The 25580-nt window shown below is 39.7% G+C and overlaps 1 protein-coding gene and 2 long non-coding RNA genes across 6 annotated transcripts in view; 2 read left to right on the top strand and 1 right to left on the bottom strand.

Moving 5' to 3' along the window:
* LOC148404665 (uncharacterized) overlaps window positions 1-1329 on the top strand; it is a 40831-nt gene extending 39502 nt beyond the window's left edge. Inside the window, exon 5 of the long non-coding RNA XR_015861144.1 lies at window positions 667-1329. This is a non-coding gene — a long non-coding RNA (uncharacterized LOC148404665). The remainder of the gene's footprint in view (window positions 1-666) is intronic.
* Window positions 1-25580, bottom strand: part of LOC148404666 (glutamate receptor 3-like) — a 93392-nt gene that overhangs the window by 29844 nt on the left and 37968 nt on the right. For all 4 annotated transcript variants that reach the window (XR_015861142.1, XM_088388481.1, XM_088388474.1 and 1 more), the window contains exons 4-8: window positions 12896-13083; window positions 2631-2684; window positions 1640-1801; window positions 658-825; window positions 190-294 (exon numbers count right to left, since the gene is read on the bottom strand). Coding sequence is in view for 3 of the 4 variants with exons in the window: in XM_088388481.1 (XP_088244607.1) it covers window positions 190-294; window positions 658-825; window positions 1640-1801; window positions 2631-2684; window positions 12896-13083 (677 nt within the window). In the remaining variant the exon portion in view is untranslated. The remainder of the gene's footprint in view (window positions 1-189; window positions 295-657; window positions 826-1639; window positions 1802-2630; window positions 2685-12895; window positions 13084-25580) is intronic.
* Window positions 2867-25580, top strand: part of LOC148404667 (uncharacterized) — a 29784-nt gene continuing 7070 nt past the window's right edge. The window contains exon 1 of the long non-coding RNA XR_015861143.1: window positions 2867-3098. This is a non-coding gene — a long non-coding RNA (uncharacterized LOC148404667). The remainder of the gene's footprint in view (window positions 3099-25580) is intronic.

Genomic DNA, 25580 nt, shown 5'->3' on the forward strand with positions numbered 1-25580 from the left:
ACGACTGTTTTCATATTGAGCCATAAGATCTAGTGAGCTGATGCTAGCATTCATTATTTCTAAATTTATTTATGTTCCTTTCATTATTATTTTTTTAATTTTCATAACCAATGTCTCCTTAATTATTAATGAGCAAAAAAAATATTTTCTCCTCACGTTATCTAAAATGGTGACGGCCTTTGTTCTTACCTTTCTTGGCCCACCTAATTTCATCTCATACACATCAATGGTGTAGTTGGTTCGACGGCCATAGTTGTCAAACTGGATGTTGCCTGTCATCCCCTTCACTTGGACCTGTCATGTGGCACACACAGACAGAGATCACTTTGCATATATAGCTGATATTACAGTGCTCGTGTCCTTGGAGCTATTGGAGTGTGCACAGTCTGTTAATCAAATGATGAACTGGATTCATTTTAATAAAAGATGTAGTTTTATGGTAATGAGGGTCTGAATTTGAGTGAGCTCTGCACAAAGATATCTGGCGGCAGCGGCAGCAGAACAGCTCCACGCTCGCTTTCCTTCTCTGTCACTTTCCATCTTTATCTCACGCTGGTTCACTATCTCTCTGCTTCGCTTCTTCCAGTTTTTTCTCCACTCATTCATTTACCCTGCTCACTTGCCATCTTCCTCTTCCTCTCGTCCTTCCTCCCCTACCGTTTTCAGAGCTCTCTCGATGTCGATGCCTTGGCTCCAAGGTACAGCGGGATTGGCAAGGCAGTCTCCGGCGCTGCCGCGGCGAGAGACGTCCACACGTTGACGCCGCAGGTAGCGGAAGGCCTCTGCTATTACCAGGATGGCATCATGTGTCAGCGCTGAAGTGTACTGTAATCGAAGAAAAAAAAATAACACAGGCGGAAATAGAGCGAGCTTGGATTGCTGAACTACTATGTACGGCAGGGAAGCAGATCAGTTTTCTTTCCAACACAGCAAGTTGGACTGTCTTTGTCATTTGTCTCAAATGTTCAAAATACCTAGGCAGGCGATAGAACTAAAAGGTTGTTGGTTTGACTCCCACCTCCCTTTCGTCCTATCCTTAGGCAAAAGACTGATGACTCGGTGGCTCATGAACCTGAATGAGCATCTGGGGACTGAATGAGAGAGCTTTGAGTACTCTGAAGCCACACGAATACCAGATAAATGCATTTGTCTCAGCAATCTAATCAGCCAGATTTGATTAGAATTTCTACTCATGTGGTCATAATCTCTTTCAAAACCTTTAGTGCATAATTTGCAGGAGGCCAGCGCATCGATATGGGATCTTATTCCCCACGCACGTCCCCTTTAACTTACCTTTTCACCAGTGACGGCTTGAGCAACTTTTTTTTTTTTTTTTTGGGGGGGGGGAACTGCGGCAGCATTACAAAATCTAATAAAATGCCATTCAAAATCCATTTCTTTCTGGCTCATTGTTTAATTAGATTTAAATTGAAGCTACGATATAACCTTAGTTCACATTGCTTATTGATATATTGATTGTTAGGGGGATGCAAAGTAGAGGAAATAAAGAGCAGAAGGAAAACATAATGACAAAGGCAAACAGAGGATGAGCGGAAAGAAAAACCACGACAGAGGTAACTTCAGAGGGAGTGATCGTTTTACTTTGCGTGCGGAATGAAAGGCCTTCCAATCAAAGTACCTTCAGAGGGGCATTCCTGGCTTCTGGGAATTCTCTTTCATCTAGCCGCTCCCAGCGCTGCATAAACTGCTGCACAATAGGGTTCTCAGGGTTGACTATCTGAAACCCTGAAATGTTGGCTCCTCCAGCAAAGACTTTGTCCAAACTCACGTTTGAAAATCCCTGAGATGAGAGAGAGAGAGAGAGAGAGCGAGAGAGAGAGAGAGAGAGAGAGAGAGAGAGAGAGAGAGAGAGAGAGAGAGAGAGAGAGAGAGAGAGAGAGAGAATGGGGTTGGCAAAAACTTGTGTAACTTGTGTTTCTTTGAGTTTGTATTTTTTTTAATTAACAATGCCTGAGATGAAACACTACAAATTTACAATTTAACAGAACCAAAAATCGTAACGTAGTATTGTGGCGCTTCAGAATGGGCTCACCTGGAACCAGTCACAAGGAGTCATGTCATTTAACCAATAACAAAACTCCTTTCCACTCTGTTTTTCTTTGCGTTTGGGACATTTTTTATTTGAAAACACTGTGACAGTTGGGCTGGCCCCTCAGCAAGTTTTTTGGTGTACTGTCCAAATCTGCCAATCCTGCTTAACGCAATGTTAAACAGAATTGGCAGATACCCCCAATGCCCAAGCATTTGGGATGAAGAAGATCAAACAAAACTTGGCTTGAACTTGGCGTGGTTGCTGGTTGCCTAAAAATCAATCAGAGTGAAATGTATATTTTGTGCAACTCAGTAATGTGTTTGTTTGCTTCTTCTACTGAAACCTTTATTTCTATTACTTCTTTTTATACCTATTTATATTGTGCAGCCAAATTTATTAGAATTTGCACAATATTGTCTTACTGCCATATCGGTATTGATAAGTTAATGGGTAAAATGTGAACCATTTAATGCATACAAGTCTAATGTGTTTTGGGCGTGTGCCATTTTGGAACCTCTGTGTCTGCATACAGCAAAAAGCAGGTTCCACGCCCTGCAGCATTTCAATTACTACTTACAAGATTGGACAGAATGTAGTGGTAGCCGCGACTGTTCTTCCCCAGGGCCACAACCTATTGGAGAAAAACATGAGTACAGTCAACCATCCATGTCTCGAAAAATAACAGTCGCATATTTTATAAGCCACTAAACAAATAAAACATAATTGCTGCAGGTTTTCTAAGCACATTGTCTTCAACTGAGGTGAAATATTACCTATGGAAGAACAAAAGACAAGTGGCAGAAATTAATTGTGGCGGCGCCGATAATGAGCGAGAACCACATCTTAGACGGTTCCGCTCGCTTTGAAGTCATAACTGAGGTGCCACCATTGGACAGAAAGGAGAACTCGAAAGGTAGAAAATGACATGTTTAAAGCAATTTACAGTGAGACAGAGAGATGTACAGTGGATCCCACTCTGCTTTGAAAATAACACACCTTTGCGGCATAAAAGCGCGTTTCAACCCACGCAGCCTGTCTGAAAATAGTAAGTGCTGTTCTACGCCTTTCCATCACACTGCTAGCAATCATGCTGCTCTTATGCTACATTTTCCTCCCACTGTCGATTATTTTGTTGATCAGTCTGACAATCGCGCTTCATGTAGTCCAGACACTATTGCAAAACATATATATATAACAAGCTGGACAACAGCCATACAGGAATATACAGTACTGTGCATGACTTCTGTGTTTTGGTTTTCTTTTGCCCTATACAGACAGTGCAACGCAGGTGTGTAGCAACATTAGCATGTTTGCGTTCTTATTTCTTTGTCATGACAACTGATGGGCTATTAAACAAGTTATGGACTAAAGCAATAGAAACCTTAACCGACCAAGTTGAAATTTGCAGCTTCAGAATAACAGTTAATTTTTTTTAGGGTCAAATATCTACAAGGTGACATCGCAGAGGTTTGAGCTCTCTTCTACACCAAATCTTTCCAACCATAAATTATGGCAGGGTTTTCCCAAACTATTTTAAGACTGACAGAATAAAATATGATATGATCAGTTTTAAGCATAAACAAGCTTGAGAGCAAGATGTAATGCTTTGTTGTTGGTTGATAAGGACAACTGCACAATCGATTTCCATGGAGCTTTGGGCGAGGTAGGCAAATTTAGCTCGGAAAGAAGCTTGAATTTGTGGTGTAGAAAATTTACTAAGAAAAACATTGCAAAGCAAGGCAAATGTATGTTTATCTTTTGCGACTGAAGTGTCCGCACACTCCAAAAGAATCAACAGTAGATTCCCATCTGTCCATTCATAAAGTCTGGATTTAGTCTCTAGTCTCTAACCAAAAAAGTGCCAAATTGTTTTCTAGTGAAATTTCACATTATTCCGGATTGCTAGCAACAAAACCATCCTTCTCAACACAGAAGAAAAATAGGAACATTGGCCCTCATTTATTGTGGAGGTTAGATTCCGGAAGCCCCCAAGAAAGATGGAAATACACCAAGTAGCTTTGTACAAAAAAAAAAAACAATACAAAATGCAAGGAATGTGTTGTCACCATCGTCACATCTTATTCTGTAATATCTGTGAATTTGAATGATTGTCCATTTAAATGTTGGCCTTTTTAGTGACCTTGGAAATGCAAGTGTAGACCTGGTCTTGTTGACTTAGAATAGCGCTAGTTTACCATTAGCAAGTCTGCATATTGAGTTGTTGCTAGTGAATGAGCTGATTACATCTTTGTCTTCTGAGAGTTTCTTCAATACAGCGATTGGGAGCACACCGGTGCCTGTGTCGATCTTCGACCACCTTTGGAGTTTACAGTTCATTCGAACTAGTAGGGTAAAATAAATTACCCAGCATGTTTAACCTTTTAACCATAGATGTGCAGTTGCTAAGCCAGTTGACAGTCTGTCATTTTAATATTGTGTTTGTTCTAGTAGCTGAGCTGGAATCATTCATATCATGAGACTATCCTACCATCTTTTATTCAGCATTAAATAATTTCCCCTTCACTATGCTGCTTTTGATCTGACCCATAATCTCTGGAATAGTGCAAACAATTTAATTTGCCACGTCTTTAATGGGGTACTCTTATAAACTTAACAAACCGCTCCCCTCTTCAAAACCCGTTCACCCAGGATTTAGCGTTAGATTTTCCCGGAGAGCAGTGCAATTGCACATTGTTCACTGTCAAGTCGTTTGGGAGGGTCAGTGTTCTGTTACAACTTCCCCATCGTTACGGCTTTAAACTCAAAGCACTGCAGGATGTCAGACCGAGGTGGCTGTCAGAATCCATCAGTGTGCATCTAATGGCTCTTTTTATAATGATGCATCCACTTTCTACTGTAAATGTTTGTCTTCTTTTTGCTGGAATCCTGCATTTTATCATCCTAACCTTGACTTTGGCCATAAGCCTCGTCACACCTGCCCTGGAGCGGGCCAGCCAAAAGTCCCGTCTCACTGTCAGCCTGCAGCTTGCTGTCTGACTTGCAGTAGTGGCACGCGACAACCTTGGCATGGAGCATAACCAGCTTCTTGTACTGTCAACTCATTTAATGAAAGGCATTGCTCACACTGTATTACTGTATTGACTGTATTAAAAAAAGAAAAAGAAAACAGCCACTGCAGGGAACAATAAGCTATCTGCTAATGGAGTAAATGAGAAAACTATTATCTTTTTTGTGCTTTCATTTGAGCATTGACTTTGTATTATTAACAAAGGGCGGAAGATCAACCTTCAATTTGTGAGAACACAGGCATCTCTGCCTTAGCAAACCAAATGCAATTTTGCCCTCTTCCCCTTAAAATTGATGTCTTCCAAAAGAGAAAGCTATTTTAAATCCAGTTTACACTGTCACCATTCTCCCTGAATTGATTCCCTTTGCTTTTAATACACACATACAAACACAAACCTGCTAAGTCATTATTCCCTTTCACGGTGACACAGGAGTAAGGGAAAGTGTTTTGTGTGTCTACCTACGCTATAATATAATTCCTCTTTTTCATTGCCACTGGAAAATTGATCCAATAGTTCTGTCTCGGTTTTAGCCTGGAATTTTCCCTAAAAGCCCAATGACGACAGACAAGCAAGTATGACGACCTTGACTTCACCCTCATGTAGTCTGCCAGGCACACAGAGAGCTCTAAGTGTAGAGCTACAGCTTCACACTCTCCTCTAGCGTTGACCTTTTCAATGCCAGCTGTGCTGCAAGACAAGAAGCAGCTCTGATAATGATAGCCTCCACAGTGTTTGTACACATCTCACACACACCTCTTAGGCATATGGACAAGGACCTACAGACACATTCAAGCACAGGAGTCTCCAAACATTTTCCTCCAATAGCTGCATACAGAAAAATAGAAAGATTTAATTGCCACTCTTAAATGTTTTGACTTTCTATCAATCAAACGTGGTACAACCAACCGACCGACCGACCAACCAACCAACCAACAACTCAACCCAACCTAACCCAACCCAACCAACCTACATTTTTTGTGTGTAACGTAGTTGATATATTTGCAAATTGGACTTTGACACTCACTAAGCAGAATGTGCAGTAAACACTTTTTGTTTCTGAAACTGAATTATCCTGACTCTACAGTTATTATACTGTCATTATTTTAGCTGTAAAAGAATTATTTGTCTTTGAATATCGATAAAAGTTCGTCATTAATAGCAATGGTAGTCCATTACTCACATCCCCCCGCTTTTTTGACCACCACTTTTTTTTACCACCACATTTTTAACGGTGCCCACACCCACTTCTTTTTTCCAATATTATTGCGGGCCATGTCACAAATTATTTTTAGTATATGCTGTAGGCTGTCCATAAATGAACAATGGGCCACAAATGACCCCAGGGCTGTAATTTGGACACCAAAGCATTATGAGGCTCGACAATTTGTATCTCATTACAGAAGGTAGAAATGTTCCTTTTAAAAGTATTTTCCATGTGTTCTACTCTGTTTCACATTTTTAATTAAATGATGAAAATAAATGAACTTTTTCTATAATGTGTGAATATTTTGGGAGTCCCCTCATTTGTATTACAGATGAGAGATCAGTGTTCACAATATGATGTGATAATTGTAGTGCTATAAAACATGATACAGGAGAAGCTCATATACTGATACAATCATCTCTGAGATGATGAAACATAATTTGGTCAATATAAAGCATGATTGCTTTCAGTTGCTAATTCTGGTATCATTTTAGCACTAATTTGTAAACCTTCTGTGAAAGCTGAACTATGATTATTTTTGATGTCTGCATTAAGAAATATGGTCTTAATGTTTAATACATAATGGAAAATGTATGACAATGACCAAAAAAAGAACCCTATCAAAATGATCCGTTTTGATTAACATAGTCAAAGGTATTTGTTTAACAATCATTATTGTGGCTGTAATCTAAAGTACTTTAGAAAAAACACTTTATTTTACTGAGAGTTGTTCCTAATATATTGCAGCATCATGTAGCTAAGTAAAGGTAAAATGAAATAAAATTAAAAAAAAACACACATCCCAAACATACGAAAATTCTAAGGACTGCAGTTTGCATAAAGTTTTTTTTTTTTTAAGAGCGACAGTTTGATGGATTTAAATTTCCATTGTTCCGAATGTATCCTTTATGAGGGATTTGGAGAAAAAAAAAACATTGGAGGTTCAACTCCAGTTTGACAGTAGTCTCCGCTCTGGAGGTCTTGCTACTTTCTATTTCACACAATGAATTGGATATTTGAGACTTTCGGTTCACTTGTTCAGTGTCCCCAAGTGAAAGTATTAGTACGCTTTGGCTAACGGCCATTGGCAGTAAGGTGCTTCTCTGTGAATTATGCAGGGTTAATTTCTTTTAATTACTTGTGGATTACTCCAATACCAAATATGAAAAGAGAAAATACATTAGATACCAATAAAATATATTTTTATCTATATTTGTCTGCATGGGAGGCATCCATTTCTGTGGTTATGATACAATAATAATATTACGCCCAGTCAACTGCAAAGTGATAAGTTTGATTATTCCAGTGATAAGTTTAACAGTTTAAATTTATAATATGGTGTTTGAATAGTAAAGCAGTGGATGCTTTGTGAAACAATTTGTGAAAAAGCGGCCAGGAGTGCAGCAGGTAAATTGGTTAGCAAGCTAGTTTGGAAGCTTTAATTTTGTCATAGTTATAGTCAGCATTTGATTTTTACTAAATATTCATGTTTCTTTTCATAACTCGGATAATCCAGTCACCTTTCTTTATAACCTAATTATGTAAAGCCATTTGGTTACTCCCTAAGCATGGCATTAGGACATACAATATGCCCATGATTTAATAGATGATGAATCCATACGATATTGCTGTCATGTGCTGACTGTGATCCAACTCCTGAACATTTCCCTACACCTGATTCATGTTCAGTAGATTGTCATTGCTGAAATATGAGATCAATTTGAGACTTGATACCTCAAGGCAATGAAAATAATGAGACACTCTCATGAGCGCAACTTTTTATGTGAGCCTTTTTGAAGCAGCAAGGTGTCCTTCTCCTCTCTCTGTGAAAACGGTCGCTGTGATTTTGCTTTATGTCATGAGCAAAAACATGCTCTGCTTCGCAGACTTTAGTGTCACAACACTGCGTCCTTGACACACGCATAAATTGTCAGCGAAACATTCTCACCCTTAGGAGTCAGCAGGTCTTTTCCTTTTTGATGATAACGCTATAATGCAGTTTAATTAGAAACACAATAGCAGTTACAAAAGGCCTGCCACAGTCAAGAGTGGTGCCAGGGTTTTGAGCACAGTAATCACATTTTTCAGCAGAAAGTTGAGCTATATTTCATTCAGGCATTCTGCTTAGCAACCTGCATGGAGAAGAATACAGCTGTTAAACTCATCAAGATTTTCCCCTTTGGATGTTTATTTAACTAAATATCTTGATTTAGTGTTTGCTGTTTTTTACTATACATAATGTTTTAAAGGTTGGGCAAATGTTTTAATTTGTCATATTTCCATGAAATGTAACTATCGTCTTTCTCCGCTGGTTTCAGCCAAGTAGCATGCTCCATTTTGCCTGACTGGTTTCAAGACATGATTTATCTAAAGTTAGGTGAGCTATTTCTATGTCCATTCCTCCATTCAACCATCTATATTTTATAATAATCTGAGTAGCATGATAGGAAGTCTTCCCAGATCGCATAATCACATAATCAAAAGGCAAATTTCCTATGAGGCTTTTTGAATATTGTTTGTAATTCCGAACACATACTGATCGGCCACTATATTTGGTACACCTGTACATTCGTCTGAGGCAATAAAAAAACTGTATTCAAACGTCTGCCTTTACAAAGTCAACCTGCCTTCTGCCAAGACTACCAAACTCTCAACAAGCTTGACTGATCGACTAAGAGATGCTATTCCACTCCAGGCCAGTAGGTGATGCTAATGCACTTCACAAAGGGCCTGATTTACGAAAGGTTTGTGCGTGCGAAACCGGGCTCAAAACTTGCGTGTTGAAACTGGTCGTGATTGCCACACACTATTTTTTTCAACCACGGCTCCCTCCACTGGATCTAATTGGTCACTGCCTCATTTGGCCCAATGCAAGTAGACTGTAACTGAAAAGGGAAAATACGTTGCTACATTTGCACTTTTATCCATATCCTCACCAAAATATTATGGCTGGTTTTAGCCACCACCTGTGCAACATTCAGTTGGAATATTTTAGGAAGATTCTGCTTAGTCACACTGACAAACCAATTAACAAATAGTTCGCATCACATTTCCCCTTGTGCTTGAATATGTAGGTTGACATGATTTATTTTTGTGGCTGCATGAGCAGACTACAATGAGTAATACACTTGCCCGATTTGTTTATTTGTATTCCAAATCCCTCCCAAAATAATATTTTTATTATCATCAGAATTTCTTATCACTGTCAGAGAATAGAATGAAACTTAAATATTTCAGATTGTGTAAATTGCCCAAGTGTGTTTTCTGTGTAGAGAGGGACAGCGAACTGTCTCTGTGGGAAAGCGTAATGACCACACTTTATGCCTCTGCAGGCAGGAGAAGGGATGTTGGAACAAATCCCCCTATGCACCGCTCAAATTTTGTTCGATTTCCATGAATCCTTCTCACTTTCTGTATGAAAATGCAGCTTTGGCAGAGTGAACTCATTCCCTTTCAGTCTTTGAACAGCTTGTGCGCCCTGGGCCTGTCCCAGACGCTTCATTTAAATGTATCTATTTATTTATTTATTTATTTATTTATTTATTTATTTATTTATTTATTTATTAATCTCTCCCCCTCGCCTGCTTGTCTTTACACTGGCGATGAGCAGGCTGTTGCCTCTGAGCAAACTCCGGTAAAGAAATCCCAGAAGAGAAGTGGGCCAGGAAGGCACATAACAGATAGGAGGCTATATGTGAGCAATCTCATAGATGCATCAGATTAGTCATGCCTTTATATATGGTCGAACACTGTACTCACACAAAGACCTATTCATTTTGACGAATTATCATTTCGATCACTGTAGCGAGACAGCAGATGCTCAAGCATGTGTGCAGCAAAAAATGTGTTGTGACTCAGGGAAGGATGGCCGTTGCATTAATTTCTCTGCAGTGCAGTGTATTGATGGGGAAAAAGCCCTACTGGTGATAAATACAAAGTGGTTGTTGTTAAACACTAAAATGGTAATGACACTGATAGCTTCCCCCTCAGCATCCCAAAACTCAAGTGTTGAAACTTTAGTTTCCAAAACAAAATTTTGCCTTATGCAGCATTATGCAAATATGTTTCAGTGTGTCTCTATGCCACTTCAAGCTATAAATAAAGCTAATAAAATTGCGTCTCCTGACCACTGATTATACAGCAGCATATCCATTTGGGCTGAATAGCATTGAATTTTGTCATTGCTGTTATCTATGCAAATACCAATATTTGAATATCACAAATCTAAAAGACTGGCTGTCCTCAATTTATTTGGGTACACATATGTAACATAATGAGCAAATATTTGCACACTCACCAGCCACCAGGGGCGGAGCAAGACATTTTTCAGTGGGGGGCCGAGTGTGACAATAGCTCATTAAGGGGTTGCCATAAGATCACATGTATGACTTCTGCCTTGGCTACACAGCTGAGAAATAAAAAAAATTAAAGAAGTAGCTAATCTATCCTTCTATATGTGTGCATTTTATGTTATTTCATACAAAATGAAAATTAGTACACTATAGTTATATGCAGAACTATGAATTTAGCTGTTGTATTTGCCCCGCCAGCATATACATAGCTAGCAAGCCGATTGTCACGTGTACATGATTTAATATTTTAAAGTGTTGAACACTCTTAAAGTTAATGTTTACAAGAATTTTAACATCACAGTTCTTAACTTATTTGTACGTTTATATATTCAGAATGTCAAAATGTTACTTGATGGATTGGCTATGGCGTTCCCCATAAAGTAAACTTCCCAAAGACTTTGTCACTGTCGTCTGTGACTTTGGCGATTGAAACTCTTCATTTGTCCTTCTGTAAGGACAATCATTAGTTGGTACAACTACAACAGCAGGTAGAAGCGGAAAGTTTATGTGAAGGTATGAGCAAGTGTCACATTGGGAGCTATTTCCCAGATAGCAGACGGCCAGTCCCTGTTTTAATGTGCACACTTATGTGCCTCAATAGGGGGCCCGCAGCGCGGAAAAGTCCCGCAGCTTCCCTCAATTCCTGTGACTCATCTGCACTGGTAGATTATTTCAATTAAGCTAGGACAAAAAAAAGAAAAAATTCATGCTGAAGTCATCTGATAAAAATGGGGCAAATTGGGCTTACTGCTGTTATGGAGGTTATTAGAGCTTTATCTTCCCCTGTGCTAGAAAACAAAGTTGACCCAGTATGATGTACGTAGCCAGTGAGAGAAAAAAAATGTCTAAAGTGGGTATTTAAAAAAAAAAAAAAAACATCCTTAATGGGAGAAAAAAGTCATAATTTTAGGCGTGGCAATCGTTAAATTATTGGAACAATTACACAGGCACACTATAGTGCACCTTCACTATAGTTAAAAAAAATCACCAAATTAATGTTTCGAAATATGAATCTGCGAGACTCATGCAGTGGGTGGATTTGGTGAAGCCCAGAGACATTAAAATGAATGTTAACAAGCGCAATCTAATTTGTTAGATAACTGCCTTGAAACGGAAGCAACGGCAGCAAGCATGGGAGAATGATGCAAGATCGTGCTTCTAGGTCTAGTGGACAAAATGGAAGAAATTATTTGGTCTTTTAAGTTTTTTTTTTTTTTTTTCAAAGAAGAGGATTTACTCGGCAACGTCATTGGTGGTCTCTTCAAAATAGCTTCACACTTTCCACTTTAAGCTCTGTCTACAATGCAGCCTTACTACTCTGACCCATTCAGCTTCTAGCCATCAGGCAAATTTACAGTCTGGCTTAGTGGGGGAAAAAAAAAGAAACAACCAATATAATAACCCAATTCTTAACTAGCCGTTTTCAAACAACAAAATCCCAAATCAGCAAAGCTTTGTATTGTTATTTATTTGTCCAACCAAATTGTTAGTTAGCAGGTTTCTTTCTTATTTACGGGGATGATTAGAAATTAATAGAGAGGAAGAAAATAATTTCATCTCGACTCAAATGTATCAAGATTTACAGAGCGCGTTCTTGTTCTGTATATGTACCACCCATTTGTTGCGCTTTACAGCCACACGCCAATTGACATCAAATATAATGTACTAGCTTAGTTCCCTAATAACAATTGCCCGGTGATGACCAGCAGCCAATTTAGTATAAAACTAGTTGTTGATACATTTGGGTGATGATAGTGTGGTGCTTCAATTCTCTGATATTGTCAAAAATGTCTTTTACGATTAAGATTTCAATGCAAGGGCTTGAGCCAAACTCCTGGTAAATCAGTTAATTTACTAAAAGGTGCTTCCCAAAACCTTTATCCACATAGTGCACTTTTTGAGTCTGCCATTTTCATTTTTTTTTTTTTTTTTGGCAGCATCGCTTGCCTGCTGCTGCTGCTACTGAAAATGATTACAAAGCAACATTCCATGTTAAGCGATGAGTTCAGACAGAATTGTATTAAAAGAAAGTGTTCCTCCTTGGACTAAAATACTGTTAAAGTAAAGCAAACAAACAAAAGTGGGCAGCTTCAAGGATGTAGCAAATTAATTGGAGCAAATACTAATGGGTTTGTTGGCCTCCCTTTTTTACCACATCTAGTGATTGAACCTTTTTATAAAACACAGCCACAGAAAAATTTGCGTCCTTTGTTGTTCCGGTAATTCGCAGCCTTTGGTGACTGTGGTGAAAGCTCACCTGCTCTAATATGCTGTTGATCCTGTCCACCTCACAGTCGATCACAAAGCGCTTTTCCTGCCTTCTGTCCATCTCCTCGATGATGCGTTTGAACTCTGCCGCATCCGTAGCGCTGCTGACGGAGCGAGCGGTCACCTGCCAGTTGTTGGCCACCGCCGCCTCCATGATGGCCTGCAATATGGAAAAGCCTGGAGAGAGAGGGAGAGACAGCCGTGACCCTAAGGGTTAGACAGTGAAGAGGCTGTCACACCGTAAGAGTTTGGCAGGATTGAGTAGCTGCTAATTTATTCTACAGGGGTTTCCACTTGAATCCAAAGGTCAAAGGCCATCTCATTACAATCTAAAATACCATTCAGAAGTCCCACTAGAATATTGTATGGAGCCCGGCTTTATGCGGCGCTGCCGATGTGTGTGCTGATCTGCATTTGCATATTGAAAAGGCAATATAATGAAGTGAAAAGAGGGAAATTATATCTCCATATTATTAAAAGATCAGCAGGTGATGTTATTGCACTTGGCAATCAATTGAATTACAGCATTTAGCTCAGTGACATGCTAACGTTGACACATCCTACTTAGTGTTCCCTTGGAGCATTGTTCCAGCTCATATTGAGACAATGAAAGATTTATTTAAGATCTGTTATCTTATGCAAAAGGAATGTGAAATAGTTTTTTTTTAACAAAAGCACTGTGGTCAAATCACACACTTAGGTAGCTGTCGTTTCTTTGATACATATATAAATATATATGGTATATTTATTCATATATTTATATACATTATATACATTTATATATTTTTTTAAATTTTTTTTGCCACAGAAATGACATTTGAAAGCAGTGGTCAAAGTTAATACCCATCACTATATTTTCTTCATTGCGAGTTATTTTTCCACAAGGCCTTATCTCGGTAAACAGGCAGCCTAAGAACAACCTCAGAGACCATAGCAAAACAACTTTCTCCATTTCTCTGATTTTCCCTCTTCTTTGCATTCCTCTTGAATGGCCAAGTAACCTTTTCTTAAGAAGTACTGTACGTAAGCACTCTGAGACAGTGTGTGTCTGCCCTTCTGATGTGCCTCCTGCACGGCAGCAAATAGTCACATCCTCAGCACATGACCTTTTAGTGAGTATAGCCGAGACCAACTTGAGTGTGTGTCATCCGTCCCAAAGAGCACGGGTGCTCCCTCTGGAGACGTCCACGTGTCAGGGCTCAAGGTTATCTGGCAACTGGTTGTCAGCTCATGTGTGCACTGAAAACATTAGTTTTTTTTTGTTTTTGTTTTTTTAAGGTGGGTTAGCACAGGTGAGTTGAGCTTGTCGTCCCTTGGCAATTTCTCAGTCACAGCAATTGTAGAAAACTATAGTAGAAGGAGCTTGTTTTGACAAGAATTTACTTGCTGTTTGGGGACCACCTTGTAGTAATGCGATGCAATTCAAATATTTTTGTGATAGCACCAAATTACAACCCAACATTTGTCTCAAAGTACTTAACATATGAAGCAAATCTAGAAACTCTCTATTCACACATCAAGAGACCAAATAAACTCCTGACTGATGAAAATTCAGTCGAATATCGCGTAAAAAAACCTGTATGTACTGAAGAGTTTAACCAATTTTTTTGTCTATGTGATACTCGCCAATGGACGTACTCTCTATTAGCTCTTAAGAAACTACTGTTGCTTATTTTCTTCCAAGCTCATCTTGTGGCAAACACGAGAGACGTCATGCGCACTTTGATTGAAACATAATTATATGAGCCTGATACTCTTTTACTGGTAAATTGAGACTTCAATCATGTTCTTCTTTTATCAACTCACAGTTTCAGACATGTGCAACAAGCGGGAGTGAAACACATGCCAACTCTGCCTTGTGCCAGAGTGTGATGTCTTTTAATTGGAGAAGATTTTTTCGTTTTTATAATATTGTTATTTTATGTTTTATGACCATATATTTCAACACGGGGTGTGCAGCAACTGTCGATGGGTCACAATGCAAGTTTGACAAGACAAAAGGCCACATTTTGACTGAAAAATGCCTGATAGTGAAGCGAAATTGTCTGACGCTTTTCTGAAGTGTCACCCATTTTCCATGAGCACGGCGGCAGCAATGACAGTGGCAGCGGTCTCTCTTACGCTGCACTTCCACCCATCTGTGTTACCCACCGCCAAAGTTGCAAAGTGACGATTTGAATAACATGGATGCATTATTCATTTTCCCGAGGCAAACGCTCAGAACCTCACCAACCTCAAGCCAGCTGGAGTGCATGGCAGGCTTCCCGGCAATAAAAGCTCCTCACATTAAGAGATGTCATGCAGTTTAACTGGGTTAAAATGCTCTCTGGTGGCTTGGGAACCATCGAGTGGAGGGCTGGTGTCAGCAAAAAGATCAATGAACCATTATCTTCCTTATAATCACGATGTATGACTTGATGATTACAAATAAAGTACCCATGAAAAGCATCATAACATACTTAATACGGATTTCTATATACTCCTTTAGCAAGGAATAAGAAATCCTGTAGTGTGTAAAATCTCGAATGTGAAGGAAAACTATACATTATGCAAATTACCCTGAGCATGGGAGTTTTATCAATGAGATTAGGATCACACAAACCTTTTATTTTGAAATTGCTGATATTTTCCTCTCTACTTGCCCGTGGCCAGCCACAAACCCTGCGCATGTGAACAATTGGATTCATTGAAGATTCAAGGAAGATTCCATGCTTGCCTGCTTTTACATTTGTATGGAAATTAGCAGATGGGATCTGGTTAGAAGTAAATAGTCTGTCAAGGAAATGATTACTTTTAGTCCCATTTCTTTAAAAGTCAGCTCTAAAGTTAGTGCGCCCTAGGCCCACTTTTAAAACCTATAAAAAATAACTAAATCCGAGAGCTCTTTTGACCACAGTCAACTGTCTCAGTCTCAAGAATATAGGAGATACAACGCATGCATCGCTTGGGTAAACATGTAGTCAGTCATGCGTTGAATTGAACATGCTAACTAACCATGCAAAACCATCTGCACACAAGAGTATCATTCATTATTTAAAACAAATGAGTGCAAACAATATCAAATCCAAAGGGTTGAAAAGTAAATTTATTTTTCAGTGTGTCAAAAACAAGAACTGTGATAACTGTAATTGCATAACCACAGGAGCCGCTGATATTTTTCTCCCCCCCACACAGTGCAAACTTGTATCCTTTGTCCGAGCATGCAAACTTGTCATCAAAGTTGAACCAAGAAGAAGCGTGGGCAGGCGATGTGCGTGTGTGTCTAATCCGAATGTGTGAAGGGGCGCATTTGCAATGAAACCTGGGAGTTGAGTTGCTTTTTAAATCCTCAACACCCACTTGGTGTGCTCGAGTGCAGGCAGACGCCGCAGTGAAGGGTGGAAACTCAATCGTTTCCTTTTTAAAACGATATCCCAACATTGCGGCATGCAATCAAATCCCGCCTGAGCCTGACGACGCTCAGCATGCGTATAAATCAGACTTGTTGTGGTGGCGAGTGCTGTCCTCTTCTTTGCCCGTCAGTCGGATTTGAACAGGATGAGTTCTGAAACGTCACCCGTGGTGGCTCAGCTGTAATTGAATTGCATCTAATCTCATTGCCCAGCTCCTCTGGTTCCCTGCTTCTCATTAGGGCCGGGTGCAGGGTGTTACAAGCCTCCATCTCCTGCGCGCTCGCCTTTGCGATCCTCTCACATATCGCTCAGCTGACCCGGGCTAACGAAGCAAATTAGAGAAGCAAATTGCACATTTCTCCAGGCATACACTTTAATTTCAACATACTGTCAGCGTTTCTAGGTCCACTTGCTCAATCAATGCAGAAAGTACTCGAATCTGAAACTTAATTGCGTGAATGCTGGATGGATGCAAAGTACGTCAATATATTTTATTTTCCTTACTTTTGGAGGGGATGTGCTTCTTTGTCAAAATTTCTCAACGGATTCTCACCATTTCAGTTTTTAACATCTTCTGAAAATGTACAATTGTCCATTCATTCCCAATGACACATTCAGCGTAACAGAATAACATCATTTCCATTCAAATATCAATATACTAATATCATTCCACATAATTGCATATCTTTCTGTCAACCCATATCATTCAATATCATTCCACGCATTTCATCAACTTATGCGCATTTCGCATCAGTGCAATTCTCAATCATTCCATATCATTCGATATTATTCAATATCATTCCATTCCTTCCATATGGTCCCAGGTGAAACCAGTTTCATTCAACTTCATTGCATATCATTCCACATGATTCCATTTTGTTTCATTCAGTATTCTGGCATTTCTCGTTCATCAATTGATCAAATAAGAATGAGCAATAAACAAACATAAGGGCACGCGAGCTTGAATTGGTTAACCTCCAGGATTCCTTAAAGAATGAAAATGAAATGCCCAGCTGGAGATGACTTCAACTGTAAATGCAGTAGCTCTCTCCTCTTAACTTGACAATGCACAGCAAAATGAAAGTCTGTGAAAGGGGCACTGTCTAAGGTCTCAGAGATCATCAGGAACAACTAAATGGAAACTACCAAGATAATGGCTTGGCCTCATAACTGTGGACTTCGCTTGATAACACGTTTAGGACTCCAGAGCTTTAAAATAGGAGGCAATTTACACGCTGGACTCGGGGACATTTTCATGACCACACCACATGTGCTCTCAATTTCCTCCACAGATTATGTGTATTTTTGGGAGGAGAAATGCTTGGTGAATTCATATTGTGAATAAAAAATAAAACAAAATAGGGTGAAAATATTTACATACAATGAAATTAAATAAAATCCAATTGGGGGTGGGAAATAGCCTTGAAATTAGCATTTTCAATTTGCAGTGTCAAAGCCAAATGGTTCAGTTATATTTTTGCACAAGGCCTCAAATCCCCGGTGGCACCCATGCTATTATTATTATTATTATTATTATTATTATTATTATTATTATTATTATTATTATTATTATTGTTATTATTATTATTATTATTATTATTATTATTATTATTGATTACAGAATCCCTCCTACCATCGCACAACATTAAATTTGCTTTCATATTCCCAGTGATGCACTGTCTCGTCTTTTGAGCAAGCCAAAATAAATAGTTACTCTGAAACACTATTTGGAGCTTGCTGACAATTTGCCTCCTGGCTAAGTATGCTCAGAGGATTCTGTGGGGATCCCCCCTCCCTCTCCCCCCTCTGTTTGCACAGTGGAAAATACAATCTTTGGTTTTGTAAAGCCTTTATATTGTCTCTCATTAGTCATTTGGCTTTGGCCCATAGGTGTAAGTCTAAAATGATGGTTTGTAGTCTTAAACACCTCGAAGAAGGCTACTGCGATTAAAGTCTGATGGTTGTCTATAATTGAGAATGTGGAAGTGGCTGTAAAAGTGTGGCATTTAATGGAGGGAGGTGTTCAAGAGGAAGACATACTCTCGACTAGTTTGCTATAACAAAGGCATTGTGTGTGTGTGGTTTTTTTTCACAGTTTCAAACTGTTATTTTAAAAGTCATTCAGCCTCAGAACCTATCCCGACTGACATACGGCGAAAGACAGACTACACTCAAGACTACTACCAGTTAGTCACAACTAAAGACAGACAACCCATTTTCCACATTATGTCTCATGTAAAAATTATTGCAGCAAGGTCTACAACTTCTCCTGGCATCCCTGCCAAGTGGAGAAAAGAGCTTAAGTCGTCTGGAGGAGTCGGACTGTGAAGTGAAAGCAAAAAGTAGCGGAAAAAGTGTGAAGCCAAGACTTTCATGTGGTGTTTACAGTGAGTTGCGAACCAAAATTGATTGGCTGCCAAGTGTGTTAATCAAAAAGACAGCACATGTCAAATCAAACAGAAGCAGCGCGTTGCCGGTATCTTTCGAAGTGCATACATGCAGAGGGGAGAGAACTATCAACCCACAAATTCAGTACGACGCCGCCATCTCTCTATGCCTGCCCCTGTTTTCCCTCATTTCCTTCTCGCAGCACATATCCAAGGATGGAGCATGTGAGTGTGTGTGTAGTACGGACGCTGTAGGATGCTGATGAAGACAGATCCGTAAATTAGACAGAAATGGAAAGATCTGTGTTTGTCATGGGCATCTACGTATATTCAATGTGTTGTTTCCGCCACCCCCGTCATCCATTCAGCAGTGCAATATTCAAACGAGCTTTTGAACTTGGTGGCTGGAACGGAGAGGAGGCTCCCAGCAGTGATTTTTATGGCGGCTGAAGCCAGCGTTGAGTAGGTGGCCGAATGGCTTTATTCCAGCTTCGCCTGTAAAAATTGGAAAAGCATGGTGCTTTATTCTAACATGCCTGCGACAGAGGACTCTCTCGATCTCATGTTTTGAAAAGCACTAGATGTGTTCTAATGTAATGGTGTGGTGCTCCTTGCAAGTCAAACTCAATGAGTACAGGAATGCCAATTCTGCTATGATATCAGTTCATGTGTGCAAAATAAAGAGAAACACTAGTGATCCGTGGCCTCATTCATATTTCTTTTTTTCATGTGCATTATATGGGTTCGCTTGCCGTGCCCTTTCTTGTCGGCGTGTCCGAGCTGATTTCATTCCTCTGATGCATGCATAATTTAGTTGTTATGAAGCAGGCGTGAAAGAGAAGGCCATCAAAGCACACAAATCATGTGTTTGTGCAAAGTCTCAACTGGGATTGGCTGATGAGCCATTACGGTAGCTGGGATGAGACAGCAAGCACAAGGAAATGTCATGTATCCTGCACTACAGCACATGCCTGTAACTGTATTTCACGTTAGAAAATGCCTTTGGTTCAATGATTGTATTCAACTTTGCGAATTGAGCGCAAAACTATTGCCTGAAGTCTTATAGCTGAATGGATTTGCTAAATACACAAGAGGGGCACATAGAAGTAATAGGTACTATACTAATACAAGAATGATCAAATTCTGGCGTTACAAAGTTTACTGTATTGGAGACATGCACATTACAATCTAGTTTGGTATATGCCACAATAAGGACTTAAAAGGCGACATACAAAGGAGGAAGAAAATGAGAACAAAGCTCAACATTTTGCTTTTAAATAATATATGCAAGTAATTAATTTGCGACTGTATTGATTTGTTGACACTGATTGTACACAGCGAGTGTACACAGTAATAGTCTTTTGTGTAATAGTGATAAAATAAGAACATGGTATTCTCAACATGACTACAGTTTATCAACTGGAAATGACATTTACAAAGCAAATATTCAAGCATTCCACAAATACGTATTGCTTGCTTTCATTGTTTGCCTAGCCTGCTAACGTTGCCAAGGTTAAGGTTTAGTCATTCGTGTTTAGTTGTCATACACGGTTTGATTGATATTTTATTCATGACCTTTTCAATATTTTGAATGTATTTGTAATTTGTAACAAACAAAAGTGGGAGATTCCAAAGAAAATATAAATACCAGACAGACAGACAGACAGACAGACAGACAGACAGACAGACAAATGGATGGACGAATAGACTGTCGGACCAGATGGATGGATGGATGGATGGATGGATGGATGGATGGATGGATAGATGGATAGATGGATAGATGGATAGATGGATAGATAGGTAGATAGATAGATAGATAGATAGATAGATAGATAGATAGATAGATAGATAGATAGATAGATAGATAGATAGATAGATAGATAGATAGATAGATAGATAGATAGATAGATAGATAGATAGATAGATAGATAGATAAAGCAACAACCAATCAATAGAAAGTGGCCAGCTTAGTTCATACGGTCGCCTTGTTTACAACACTTTAAGCAATGGCAAAACAGTGCGATCAAATTATAACAGAGGCTTGATGTGTTGGGCCATCAAAGGCATCCAGGAGAGTAGAGGGAGCCATTTATTGCTTGACTGTTTAAGCAACATAGGCAACAGTCTCTGGATGGCCAATTAGAGGCTTTGTTGAAGAATAAGGTGTAAGGTTGCCGTTTGTTACAGTCTCTTTGTATGATTGCTCTCTTTCTTGCATTCCATCTAGCTTGGTAGTAGAAAAGAGGCTAACTACACACGGTCATCCCATCCTCCTTTTACTCAAGCCTCTTGGCCTTGTTGGCACATCTCACTACCAAATGTGTCTAGACAGATTGGTCTTGTCTGCCCGTTTAACAGCTTTTCAATAGCATGAATGGATTCTGCATAGCCATGTTATTGGTGTGGTAAACACAAACACGTTCGATGTGCTTAACTGTTCGTGTGACTTTGAATGTCAATCATACACAACTCAGACATATACGAGACTAGGACCTGACCAAAAAAAATTTTTTTTTTTAGGCCAATGCTTATTTCGATACTGGGCAGAAATAAAAATGTTGTAAATGTTTTGTAAATCATCCAGATTAAGCTTTGGTCAGACATGCAAGGGCAGACAGTCATCATCACACCCACAAATATACCGTAATTGCCGGACTATAAGCCGCGACTTTTTTCCAAAATTTTTGACCCTGCGGCTTATAGTCAGGTGCGGCTTATATAAGATTTTTTTCGTGATTTTTGTGATGACTTGATCACTTTTACTCTTAACACTATTATATACAGTAAAAGCTACAAAACAAACTGACAAATAACTCGTTTTCAAATCAGACGAGTAAAAACTGGTCAAATATTTTTAAAAAAAGCTATTATTAAAAGTGAAGACAATTTGCAATTCTAGTAATGACACACGAATTTGATGCACAATTTGTCTTCGCGGGCCACATAGAATGATGTGGTGGGCCGTATCTGGCCCCCGGGCCTTGAGTTTGACACCTGTGCTCTAAACCCTTTCTCTTACTCTGCCATATCACTCAGACATTACACAAAGCAGTGGCGCTGTTTGGACAATCTGCATTGTAATTGTACTAAGTTCATCTTGTTTTTCCTTTTTTTAATCACTTCACTGGTTTCTTTTAAATCAAACAAGTTGTTTGATAACAACTTGTTTGGTATAAAAGAAACCAGTGAAGTAATCTGCATTGTATTAAAACCCAATCAATCAGCATTTAAATTCAATTCTTCTGACATTTTGCTCACCAAAAACAGGTTGTAATGAATGTGAACTTTTAATGCATTATATTCAGAAGGTTACTTTGAACCTTAAACGGCGGCGCGGCGTACTTATGGATTTTTACGGCCTCCGGCCTCCAGGAGGCGCTCTAGCAAGAAGCAAGAGCGAGACAGGCGAAGAAGAGATAATGCGCCAAAGAAGACGTGCTAGTTTTTGTTTACATTTCGCGCATCACGCGATCAAGACGGACATTACTGAAAGGAAGCCTTTATACACAAACCGTCATCATGGGGGACAAAAGAAATGCATATGATGCAGCTTTTAAGCCAAAGGCAGTCGATGTTGATGACATTATCTTGTGTCTACTCTGGAGCGTACTTATGGACTTTTACGGCCTCCGCTCTCCAGGGGGCGCTCTAGCAGGAAGCAAGAGTGAGACAGACAAAGAAGAGATAATGCGCCGAAGAAGACGTCATCGTCTCGCGCATCACGCACACACCCACATTGACACAAAGACAGCAAGCTTTTATACACAAACCGTCATTATGGGGGATAAAATAAATGAATATGATGCCGCTTTTAAGCTATACGGGTCGCTCGCTAGTTTAATATAATGTAGCGCTTCGTGCATGAATAAGATTAGCATGAACAGAACCTCTTCACACTCGAAGAAATGCATAGAACCGACGACGAAAGAGAGACTGAGAAAGTGTGAGGCGAAGGATATCTAACGCTATTCCAATCGGACACGAAGGAGGAAGACTTGGTTTCAGTGCACAGGAGGAAAATGAAGACGACTCTTTTTGTACTTTTACTGGTATGTTTTTTTTAACCAGCCCTGTTCGTGCTGCTACCGTGTTGCCGCTGTGTAACCGCCGCCATTACCGCCGCGTCTCAGTGACTTTTCTGTGTTAATTCCGTGTTGCTGTGGTATTACTGCCGCGTCACAGGCAGTGTTTGGAAAGAAATGTTAAGGTATGTTATTAAAGCTTTAAAAAAAAAACTTTGTGTCCAGTCTTTCTTTGCTAATAACTCGCGTGCACACTTCCGCGTTGCTGCGGTACTACTGCTGCGTCACAGGCAATGTTTAGAAAGACATGTTCAAGTATGTTATTAAAACGTTCAAAAGGCTTTCTATGTACTGTCTTTCTTTGTAAAAAACTCGTGTGCAAGTGCGGCTTATAGTCCGGTGCGGCTTATGTAAGAAAAAAAAAGAAATATCCCTGAATTTTAGCTGGTGCGGCTTATAATCCGGTGCGGTTTATAGTCCAGCAATTACGGTATGTACAACATACTTTACGTTTTAGAAGCAATACACTACTAATTCACGCTAAGGATGGACTTTGAATCTTCTCTACTTAAGAATAGGAAGAAGTAGAAGAGGAACGTTCTGAAGCCATGCATGTCCTTTACTTCCTGCCCATACCTTCTGAACAGTGTTGACTGTTCCATGATAAAGTAAGATTACTATATTTACCCTAAAAGTCACTATTTTAAAAATTCAAATACAAGTTGAACTTTAAAACAGTTGTATAAATGTACATCATAATATTAGTTCTTGAGTGTTTTACACTGAGCTCCTCTGTCTTGCTACTTTTGTTTTTATGTTAGGTTGTCAGATAAAACTTCATTTGAATCCAATTGTTTTACAATCATTGTAAAACTTGCAATACATTTTGTTGCAATGACAGAGTAACAGGCCAACTGGTTGGGGTGCCAATCCATCAGAATTATCACCTCGTAATAAACTTTTCTTATTGTGTTCCTAAACCTCATATGATCAATACGGCCCTTTATTGTATCGAATGGGCTTGCTCAAATGCTGTGCTCTGCAGTGTGGGGGTCATTGGAAATATTGACAGAGTGAATGAAAGAAGTACCTCAGGGTTATTTCTGCACTGAATTCAGTTTCCGTCTGGCAGATTTCTCTTCAAAGAACACTCAACTTCCCAGCACTGTAATGAGCTCATGACATTGAACACTGTTTCAAGTGCAGGTTCACCTGTCGAGCCGTTAAATGATGGAAGTAAATTAAACGGGTCTGTGTTTGCTGTGAACACAGGATCATTTCCTTTATAGCTGCACAGTACAGACAGAGTTACAGACAGAATATCGACTGATCGGGGGAGTGGTGCAAGGAAGCCACAACATACTGGTACTGCACAACAGTATCCGCAATGGGCCATGGAGGGACAGGTTCTGCCGAGTCGCCAATACTTACTCAAAGGTGCACTACGTTTTGGCTCCTAGGGATTCTAGTATGTTCTCTCCCCGTCTGCCATGTTCTGATGGGAGTCTCTAACATTATTATGTTCTATCATCTTGCAGGTTTAGGGCACATTTGTTGCAGGGGTGGCGGTACACTGCTACCATGACGTTTGTATGCATTCTGGATGGATGGCAAAAAACGTGCTTTATAAGGCCATAGAGACCTTGCAATCTGGTCGACAACTTCAAATAATTCTCAAGTCCCTGTCGATGTTTACACAAATATGAAAATGTTTCGTGACCATCTTGAGATATCCTGCCCACAGAAATAACAAATGAAGACAGCAATTGACTTGGCTGTTCCTCGTGGATAAGCACAAATACGATTTATATTAATTTGCTCAGTCTTTCTCCAAAAGGGTTGTCACAATATCAGTAACAGTTCCGCCATAACTGAGTAATGATAACCCAACATGGCAGGCTTATCAGGTTATGCAATTGTTTTACTGCAATCGGGTGGTAGTTCTGGTCTGCTCGACAGCATCCAATGGAGGATATGCACGTGACGTCACAGACCGGCCGATGGTTTGTTTTGGTGGCAAAAAGTGGCGGACGCTAAAAGGGCCAAGGCTGATACTGGAGCATTTTTCAGCATTTTATCGGTTGCAGCCTATCGCTTCCAAAAAAACGATACCAAGAAGTTATACCGGTTCCCTGCGGACCAGACCAGAAAGGATAGCTGGGTGGTGGCGCTTCGTAGGGCGGAACATGGCTGCAACAGCTCCAAGCTTTGGAAGCCAACTATCCATTCTTACATCTGCTCAGATCACTTTGTGGGAAGTACGTAATTTTGTTTTATTGACGTCAACATTCATCTGTGAGGTATACTGGATGTAGTGCTATAAGGTACACATCCACCATCAGAGGACGCTGGCATGAGTGCCTCTCATAACATTTGAAATGTACTCTTTTTATTTATTTTAATGTATGTGATGTTTGTTTTTTACTCTGTGGGCCAAGAGCCTGTGATAAAGTTTATTATTATTGCTCGGATATTCCCTTTTTCTTGCTGCTACTCGGCCACGACCTAAGGAATGCATAATTACACAGCTTCATTATAGTATGTTTGTCCAATTGCTAGTTTCTAATAATTTGATTGTTCACATATCTACAATTATAATATATCATTATTACATTATGTGCTGCCATGGCTGGGATCTTCTCCGTTTCGCTCCACTGGCTGTGACTCAACGGACTGGACATAACCAGCAGCCAGGTAGCGATATCGTTGCAAACTCTTGTAGGCTCTGAGGTCTTCCTTGGTATATGGACTTGAACAATCTATCAAATCGTTGTAAATGTCTGGATATGTTACTGGCGGAAAAGTTGCCTAATCAGAGGACCAAACGCTTGCTGTCCCAGCTCCTGCTACACTTGAGCTGGTGGCGTTCTTAC

The sequence above is a fragment of the Syngnathus floridae genome, chromosome 1 (assembly GCF_059516105.1).
Source record: "Syngnathus floridae isolate MCC-2025c chromosome 1, RoL_Sflo_1.0, whole genome shotgun sequence".
Taxonomy (NCBI): Eukaryota; Metazoa; Chordata; class Actinopteri; order Syngnathiformes; family Syngnathidae; genus Syngnathus; species Syngnathus floridae.